The sequence below is a fragment of the Podarcis filfolensis genome, assembly GCF_964270895.1.
Source record: "Podarcis filfolensis genome assembly, chromosome: 15".
Classification (NCBI taxonomy): Eukaryota; Metazoa; Chordata; class Lepidosauria; order Squamata; family Lacertidae; genus Podarcis; species Podarcis filfolensis.
In genome coordinates, this window is record NC_139618.1 from 791,277 (window position 1) to 801,035 (window position 9,759).

Sequence of the window (9,759 nt, forward strand, 5' to 3'; positions counted from 1 at the left end):
GATCCTGGGGGTGGATGCGACCGTCTCCCCTTCCTGGTCCCCGGCGCCTGGGTGGTAGAGTGCCTTTAAATCTGGAGGTTCCACCAAGGGACTCGGCTGCAGATAAGGCCTCACTTGTAGGAGAAGGGAAAGCACAGGACCAGGGGCATTTGCAAGAGAGGAGCCCCCTGGTTGGGGCAATTTGGCCCTGCAATGTGGGCCCCCAGCCCCCTCCTCCTCCTTCCCCCCCTCCTCCTCCTCCTCTGCCTGCAGCACCAAGGATCAGAGGCAGCTGCTGCCAGGGAAAGTCATGCTTCAGGTTTCATTCAGATAAAAGGATCGCCATAATCAGCTGCCTTTGAAGTCGGAGACATGAAAGCGGCCCCATGCTGGGAGGGAGGCCAGCTCCCTTAAAGGGCCAGCAGCACACCAGCGGGGACTGGCTGCAGCTGTGGCAGGAAAGGAAAAGGGACCTGCTCCCCCTCCTTAAAACAAGACCAGCCGCTGCACTGGGCCAAAGGGGGACCATCTAGTCTACCCTCCTGTCCTCACAGGGCCCCTAAGGGACCCCCCTGAGCAGGACATGGAGGCAACAGTGACTCTCCCGCCCCCAAAACCCCAAAGAGCTGCTACCGGCCAGTGCAGACAGCACTGAGCAAGATGGGACAATGACCACCTGAGCCTCCTCCATTCCTGGTCAAGCCAGCCCCTCATGTAGAATAAGGAGGACTAGAGTACTGATAGGGTGGTCCAGTGCCAGAGCCCCTGCCTTGCATGCCAGGCTCCTGAAGGTTCAATCCTGGAGAGCCGGGGCTGCCTGTCCGTGCGGACAATACTACGCTAGATGGGCAAACGGCCTGACTCAGCAGAAGGCAGTTTTCACTACGTTCCTTTTTAACTGGACACTTTATTTAAGCCAGGTTTGCTCTGGGGGTAAGACAAGGTACCTGCACCACAACGGAAAGTTATCCCACCAGTCCCGAAAAGGGAGTCGCATGCCACACCTTGTGGCACCTGGAAGGGGGTGGCAGCCTGGCCACAGTCCTGCTCCCTGGTCTAGACGCGGGGACCCCTCCAGACAACCCCCTCCAGCTCACGGGGCCACCCAATAAAGGTGCCAGGGAGAAGGGCTGCATTTTCAAATGAAATTAAAAAAAATTGGCAGCCCTGCAAAGGAGTCTAGGATGCCCTGAGGCTCTGCACAGGGGCAGATCCTGTCAGCTCCCCGTCTGACCCTCAAACCACCCAGGCCAGGCGCAGAAGTGGCCACCCGTAGGAAGGGACCTGACACCTGCAGTCGGGCCACTGGCTCATCTAGCTCAGTACGGCCTGCACTGGCTGGCAGCAGCTTACCAGGGCCTTCCCCTAAAAAGGACGTTTCTAGTCCCTCGCGGCTCTGCAGAAAGGGCTGGTCTAAGCAGCAGCAGAGGAAGATGCTTTCTACTCAACTAGATTGAGGCTCAGTGCTGTCTGCACTGACTGGCAGCCCCAGCTCTCTTTTGTTTCAGCCCTCCTTACTCTGAGCAAATCATTTATACCAGGATGCATTATTCCTGCCCCCTCCCATTCATGCCAAGCGCACCCGCTCAGGGTCCAGCCCACCCATTCGCCCTCCGCCCTGCTCTCAATCCCCGCCAGTGGCCAGTCCACGTTTGACCTCTCTCTCCCCTACTCACCTCTCAATGATGTCTGCCAGGGTGCAGGCGAACATGAGGAGGCCTTCGGGCATCTGCAGCGCCACTGAGAGAAAGAAGGAAGGGACACATGTTACAGAAAGCTCATTTCCTCCTCCCTCCTCCTCCATTTTCCTTTTGTGCTGCATCTTCTCATATTGCAACCCCGAAGGGACAGCGGCTATCTTTTGCATGTGTGATTTTGAAGCAGTTCCGTGGGCCTTTTTCTGACAGAACAGCAGGATAAAAATATTCTCAAAGCTGGGGGCCTTGGACCTCCACATTTCCAAATTCTCACCTCACACCCCTGCACGGAAGACTGGAAGAGGGCTTCTGAGCAACCAGAGAGGAGGCAGTGCCCCTTCTCCCCCAGACCCATCACGGCACACCGGGGTGAGGTGGAACAACCTCTGGGCATGCCTTGAGTCCAACCCAGGAACACTCCCATTGCAGGGTCCTTGCACGAAGCATTATGGGATGGCTGCATCTGCAATGCCGGTGGCTGAAACTGGCCCGGCTGCCGCTAAGGTGGGGAGAGGATCCAGGAAGTCAAGGGGCTACTCCAGCTGGACAAGACCTTTCCACCCAAGCCAGCGTGGCCAAGTGGTTATAGAGTACTGGGCTAGAACCCAGAAAAGACCAGGGTTCAAATACCCTCTTGGCCATGAAGCTCACTGCCTCTCAACCGGGTTACTGTGAGGATGAAACGGGCAGAAGTATGCAGGCCACCTTGAGCTCCATGGGAGGAAAAGTTGGGATACAAATGCAGTAGAATTAATAAACTTCATTTAGATTTTCCATTCATTCACAGGCAGCTGGATCAGGCCCAAGAGGGGCCCATCTCGTCCAGCATCCTCTTCTCACAGTGGTCAAGCAGATGGCCCAAAGGGAAGTCCACAAAGAAGACCTGAGCAGAACCTCTGGTATCCAGAGGTAGACTGTCCCTGGGCATGGAGGTTCTGCCACCTCTCCATAGGTAGAGCCTGATGGATCGGGCACATTAAGTCTTCTGTTCTCACAATGGCCAAGCAGGTGCCACCAAGGGAAGCCTGCAAGCAAGACCTGAGCGCAAGAGCCCTCTGCCCTCCTGCAGTTTCTGCGGGAAACCGACCGCGGAGGCAGAGAATATCCGTTGTGGGTCATGGCCTCTCCTCCTCCATGAATCTGCCCAATCCTCTTTTAAGTTGGTGGCTCCTGTGGAGGCGAGTTCCACAGGTTAACCACGCACTGCGGGAAGAAGCCCTTCCTTTCGTCTGCCCTGAACCTTCCATCCCCACTCCCCATCTCTCCCAACGTGGGACGCGCCTGGCTAGCTGCCCTCCAGAGGCCCCTCCCCACTCCGCCCCCCCCCCAGCCGCAGAAGCAGAGGCCTGGCTCCGCCTGGCACAGCTCCCAGGCCCGTCGGCAGCTAACGCTGCCTTGTCTGATCCCATTATCACCCTGACGTGGAGGGTGATCATCGGGCCGACGTGACTCTTGCTCGGGCAACGGCTGCACGCAGCCGGCTCGTCTTGGCACGGATGGCACCAGTCAGCAGCCGCTGTGCCAGCCCCTTCCCCGCCCCCCGGGCAGCCACCGCACACACAAGCCAAGGACTGCCACCCTGGTCCCCCCCCCCCGAAACAGGGCTTCCCCATGAGGATGCAGGCTGCACGGCTGGGGGAATGTGAGAGCATCAAGAGCCTGGCTGCAGGATCAGGCCAGGGGGGTCCCATCCAGCCTGGCCTTCCCCCTTCACATACTGAATCCGGCTCTCAGCTCTCCTCTCCGCCTCCTTGTGTGCCCCTCCCAGAGCTCCTACGCCCAGAGTGGTTCAACAGGGAACCCTGGGAACCGTAGTTCTGTGCAAGGTCTCTGAACAACTCGGCACTCTGAGCAAACTACAGCTCCCAGGACTCCCCGGGGGAAGCCGTGGCTGCCTTAAAAGCAACATCAGAATTTTCTGGTGTCCATGTGGCCTGGGGGACGGAGTGGAAAGCCCCAGTTTCCTCCAAAGAATCCTGGGAGCTGTAGTTTGTCAAGGGTGCTGAGAGATGTTAGGAGACGCCCCCAGAGAGCTGCAATTCCCAAGTTCCCTGTGAAGGGGGATGTGGGAATTGTAGCTCTGAGAGGACAGAGGGGTCTTCCAACACCTCTCAGGACCCTGAACAAAACTACAGCTCCCAGAAGCCTCTGGGGGGAGCCACAAGTGTTTAAAGCAGCATCGTGGTGCTTTAACTGCCTGAGTTGGCCCCGCCCATCATTGACTCTGGCTCCGCCCACCCCAGGCTCCCTGCCTCCTGCTTCACCAGCTGCCATGGGCTCAGAGGGTGGGGGTCTCTTGGGCCCAAACTGGAGCCCTGAGCTCAGCCAAGGAAGGAGAGAAGGCGACGACTGCAGGGGGTTGTTCTAGATGACCCTTGGGGGTCCCCTTCCAACTCCATAGTCTTGCCATCTCCCCCCCAGCCAAGACACTCACCCCGCTTCGCCCCAGCCTGCCGGATCCGCCACACCGTCTTGTGGACCTCAAAGTTGTAGTTGCTGGGGAGGGATGCCATGGCTGCCTGGAGCTCAGGGTCCGAGAGGATCTCCTGGGGGATCTGGTGAGCCACCCGGCGGGGGCCTCGGCGGGCTGCAATAGGAGGAGGAGGGGAGAATCAGCAGCTGAGTCGGGACTGAGGAACCACCACGGCTTCTTTGTCTCCTCCCCTCAGGCTGGGTGGAAGTGAGGGAAAGGCACTCTGCACATGGTTAGAGGTCTCCTGCCCGCTTCATGCATTCCAGGGTTGAGAGCAAGAGCCCAGGTGGGCGACCAGAGGGCCAGAGCAGCTCTTCTTGATGACCTGATCAAGGGGACATCAGGCAGGGCAGAGAGGCAGCAATCTCCTCAACCCCAGCCATTATTCGTGGGTTTTTATTTAGTTCATCTAAGAAAAATTGTACAGTGGTACTTCAGGTTAAATACGCTTGAGGTTACATACGCTTCAGGTTACATACGCTTCAGGTTACAGACTCTGCTAACCCAGAAATAGTACCTCAGGTTAAGAACTTTGCTTCAGGATGAGAACAGAAATCGCGTGGCGGCGGCGCGGCAGCAGCGGGAGGCCCCATTAGCTAAAGTGGTGCTTCAGGTTAAGAACAGTTTCAGGTTAAGAACAGACCTCTGGAACGAATTAAGTACATAGCCAGAGGTACCACTGTATTCTGCTTGACTGTAATAAATCCTTTATGCAGTTGTTCCTTCTATTCAGAGGCTGACTGGCCCTGAAGCAGCACTAGAAACCCAAATATATACAGTGGTACCTTGGTTTACGAACTTAATCCGTTCTGGAAGTCCGTTCTTAAACCGAAACAGTTCTTAAACCGAGGTGCACTTTCCCTAATGAGGTCTCCCGTCGCCGGTGCCCTTCCACCGTTCAGCTTCTGTTCTTAGACTGAGGTAAAGTTCGCAAACCAGGACACTATTTCCGGTTTTGCGGAGTTCGTATACCAAATAGTTCGTAAACAGGGCTGTTCTTAAACCAAGGTACCACTGTAATCTAGTCACCAAATGGAACCTTAAACCTAGGCTGCAATCGACACAATTGAATTTCTAGGCACCATTTTTTCCTTTTCTTTTTTGCGATGGAGTTTCTATGAGTATCATCATTATTATTTTCATTTCTATACAGTTTAAAGAACAAATCTCAGAGGGGTTCACGACACATTAAAACATGAAGCAAAACGAATCCAAGCTTCAAGGAAAATCTTCCAGATCCTTCTCTCAGTGGCACTTTGCCTTCCCCAGTCGCCAACCAAAAAATCCAGAGATCTCCACATGGTCACAACTGGAAATGCGACAGCCTCAAAATGCGCCTGGCTCTGGGCTAATTTCTAGCACTGCCCTGAACCTGTAGGTTCCTTTAACCCACCAGGCCAGAGAGCCATTATATTACATCACAAAAGAGAACTGTAAAGTTGTAAGGGACACCTGAGAGTCATATAGTCCCACCCCCTGCAATGCAGGAATCACAGCGAAAGAATCCTTGACAGGTGCCAATCCAACCTCTGTTGAAGAAGATGAAGAAGAAGAGTTTGGATTTGATATCTCGCCTTTCACTCCCTTTAAGGAGTCTCAAAGCGGCTAACATTCTCCTTTCCCTTCCTCCCCCACAACAAACACTCTGTGAGGTGAGTGGGGCTGAGAGACTTCAAAGAAGTGTGACTAGCCCAAGGTCACCCAGCAGCTGCAGGTGGAGGAGCGGAGACGCGAACCCGGTTCCCCAGATTACGAGACTACCGCTCTTAACCACTACACCACACTGGCCACGAAAAACCACACCACACGAAAAACCTCCAAGGAAGGAGAACCCACCACTTTCCACCTTCCAAGGTAAAGGTTAAGGGACCGCTGACCATTAGGTCCAGTCGCGGACAACTCTGGGGTTGCGGCGCTCATCTCGCTTTACTGGCCGAGGGAACCGGCGTACAGCTTCCAGCTCATGTGGCCAGCATGACGAAGCTGCTTCTGGAGAACCAGAGCAGCGCACGGAAACACCGTTTACCTTCCCGCCAGAGCGGTCCCTATTTATCTTCTTGCACTTTGATGTGCTTTCGAACTGCTAGGTTGGCAGGAGCAGGGACCGAGCAACGGGAGCTCACCCTGTCGCGGGGATTCGAACCACCGACCTTCTGATCGGCAAGACCTAGGCTCTGTGGTTTAACCCACAGCGCCACCCACGTCCCCTCCACCTTTCAAGGGAAGGGGCAAATTTAGTCAATAAGATAGATCCAGGAGGGAGAAACTCTGGCAAGTTTAGGGGGAAATGAAAGATTAAGAGAAAGCATGGGTGGGGGGCATCCTCACCTTCCCTCTCAAGATGGGGGCTCCCCTAGGACAGGGAGCAGAGATCTTCCCTCCTGAACACACACACACACACACACACCATGCTAGTATTTTGGGCAGATGAGGCAAGTGTGCCAGTTGGGGACGTAGGGTGAAATCTGAGTCACCTTTTAGCAGGGTGCTTGGCACCCTCCCACGGTGGCAGGGTGTGTGTAGATGGAGCTGCCCAGAAAGGGCTGGTGGGCATCGATTGCTTCAGCTGAATGCCAACGTCAGAAAGGGCGATCTGCTATTCTTCTATTCTCCCCCCCCAAAGACGCCCCCTCTTTTTAACACAAACGCCATCCTGTGAATCAGCAAAGCGACAAGAGTTCTCAGAGAACACAACTTGGCAAAGAGTTATTTGGGATGGGGGGGGTGGAGAGGTGACAGAAAGTAGTTTGAGGGGGGCTATTTATGCTCCTGCGTGAATGTGCCCCCCTGCTCCCCCCAAAACACACCCCAATAGGCGGTGGCTACTGTAGGAAGGAGCAGAGAGAAAATGAATCACCGGAGGTCTTGCCTACTCACCAGGGAGAGGCAAGAGAACCAGAAGAGGAGCACACATTGCGGGGGCCGAGGTGGAAGGGCGTGGTTCTCTGGAAGAGCAGCTGCTTGGCATGCAGAAGGTTCAATCCCCAATAGCATCTCAAGGAGAGTCACTGCCAATCAACATATGATGCTGAACTCGAGGGGCCAGTAGCCTGACTCGGGAGAAAGCAGCTTCTGACCTTCCTTTTCTCAATCAGAACAATGAGGACTGGAACCTTGCTTTATTTTTAGGGGACTAGCCGCAGCTCACTGCGAATGTGCGTGCTTTGCATGCAGAAGGTCCCAGGCTCAGTCCACAACAACAGGGTGTAAGAAGAGCCCTGGTGGATCAGGCCCAAGGGGGCCCACCTAGTCCAGCCTCCTGTCTCCCAGAGGCCAATTGGAAACCTGCAAGCAGGACTGGAGCACAAGAGCCCTTCTCCCTCCTGTGGTTTCCAGGAACTGGGATTCAAAAGCATTGCATCTGGGAGAAGGATACCGCAAGGAGCTTTTGAGGGCCTTGCCCTGCAAGGCAATTGCTTTTTGGTTCTTACTTTGGGGCCAGGGCAATTGGGGACCAGCAACGCTTTTAATTTGAGAAGCAGGAAGTAGCATGCACAAGAGTAATCTCCCTCTCTCTCTTTCTTGTCTCCCCATATTGTCCTCACAGCAACCCTGCAAGGAAGGCCAGCCTGAGAGATCCCTCAGGAAGCACCACAGCCAAGCCGGTTCCTCTCAGCTGTGAGAGTCCAGCCCTCTAAAGCAGGCATGGCCAAACTCGGCCCTCCAGCTGCTTTGGGACTACAATTCCCATCATCCCTGGTGACTGGTCCTATTAGCTAGGGATGATGGGAGTTGCAGTTCCAAAACAGCTGGAGGGCCAAGTTTGGCCACGCCTGCTCTAAAGTGTTCCTTCCAACTTTACAATTTAAATTAGACGAAATCTGCAGCGAGGCTGAGACGGACCTCAGCTTGATCAGGTCTGAGGCCTATCAATGTCAGCCTCCACCTCCTCCCCACATCTCACTCGGGGATGCCTACGGCCCTCGCTCTTCCTTCCGCTCAACAGCTGATATTCAGGGGTAGACCACCTCGGGCCAAGGGGGCTCTATAGGTGGCTTTTCTCCTCCCACACGGCAGAACCCGACTCCCTCCTGCAAGGACCACGCAGGGGAAAAGGCCCCACATATTGACACCTCCAGATTTTTGTGAAGGGGGGCAGATAAAACATAACAACAACAGTAAATAAGAACAATAAATAAAGGCAGAGCCCCCTCTCCACGCCTCCTGCGCGTGCCCGCTGCGCCCGCTCCGGAGCGACTCCGAATTCACCTATCACCGGATCCGGAGTGGGACCTTTCGCCTCCCTCGCTCCTCCTGGATCCGCCATGGCTGCAAAACCCACGTGGAGCCCAGAAAGGCAGCGCCAGTGGAGCGCCGGTCACGCGAGCCAGGCAGGAGCGAGCCGCCGCCGAGCGCATCGATTGGCAGCGAAGAAAGGCAGCGCCCAGCCCGAAGCCCAGTTTGTGGGGCTGCAGGGAGCCCTTTCGTGTGGGTGCCGGGGCTCAGCCGGCCCCAGCACCTGTTTCCCGTGGCTCCTCATTATTACTATTAGCATTTATGGCATCGTAGATCAGAAGGCAGCGAGAAAAGGCGACGAGGGTGCCCTTGAGCGCGTGCAGAGAGCACAGAAACTGCAGGCGCAGAGTCTTCACGCTTCGCGGGTGAGCGGAGCTTCAAAATCAGAGGGCGAGATTTCGAAATAGGTCGTCCTACGCTCGGGAACCTTTTTCAGGAAATCGAGGGTGTTTTGCCACAAAAATGCCATTCGCTGGCCTCAGTTGCAAAGAGTCAAGGGAGACGACCCCGCCACACTTCTGCCCGCCCCTGTCAAGGCTGTGTGTGCCACTGATGTAGAAGGCACTCTGTACATGCCCCAAAGCACTGCCTCCACTTTTCAAAGCCAGTACTGTATGCATCAGTATAGAATGCCACAGGGCTGGCCTGAAACCAAATGCCTCCCTGCTCCATTTAACTGCATTTGTAGCCCATTTCACAACTTTGATGCACGATTCGAAATGCATGATTTATTTCCCTGTCCTGTAAGATGATAAATTTGCACGCACAGACCTGCAAATCTGTATTTATCCATGCCATATACGAACTGCGTGCATTTCATCTGGGGGTAAACAGGTAGCTGGACAGATCAGTGCAGTGTTTTGGGGGTGCTGGACCTTGGGGGCCTCTGAAAAATGGCCACCCAGAGAGCAGCCAGTGGCAAAGTGGGCCCCCATCAGCCCCTGGACCAGCGTAGGCATGCTGGCAGGCCCCCAAGGCTGACACGGCTCCCTCTTACTTCCATCCTTTCCTCCATGGATCAGAACACAGCCTCCAGTAGCTTCCTGTAGTCTCAATGAATTTGTCTGTCCCTCTTTTAAAGCCGCCTAGGTGGTTGGAGCCACTTCCTGTGGAAGTGAGTTCCATAGATTCACTATGCACTACATGAAGAAGTCCTTTCTTTTATCTGCCCTGGACATGGAAGTCTATTTATTTCACCTGAGAAAACCAATCCAACCCCACCACCCCTTCATCAGTCCTCTGAGCCCAGGACAAACTTAAGAACAGAAGACACCAGAAGAGCCTGGGGCAGGATCAGGCCAAAGGGGGCCCATGTGGTCCAGCATCCTGTTCTTAGATGCCCCAAAGAGAAGCCCACAAGCAGGAAACGAGCAC

At 55.0% G+C, this 9,759-nt stretch overlaps 1 protein-coding gene across 2 annotated transcripts in view; it reads right to left on the bottom strand.

Moving 5' to 3' along the window:
- The window catches only part of DPH1 (diphthamide biosynthesis 1), a 36,867-nt gene extending 28,411 nt beyond the window's left edge, over positions 1 to 8,456 (bottom strand). Inside the window, exons 1-3 of one of the 2 annotated variants that reach the window (XM_083587845.1) lie at positions 8,359 to 8,456; positions 4,111 to 4,263; positions 1,656 to 1,719 (exon numbers count right to left, since the gene is read on the bottom strand). In XM_083587845.1, the coding sequence (XP_083443971.1) occupies positions 1,656 to 1,719; positions 4,111 to 4,263; positions 8,359 to 8,416 (275 nt within the window). In that variant the 5' untranslated portion in view covers positions 8,417 to 8,456. Of the gene's footprint in view, positions 1 to 1,655; positions 1,720 to 4,110; positions 4,264 to 8,298 lie in introns of both variants that reach the window. The other variant, XM_083587844.1, reaches the window with a different exon arrangement.
- Positions 8,457 to 9,759: the final 1,303 nt, after the last annotated feature.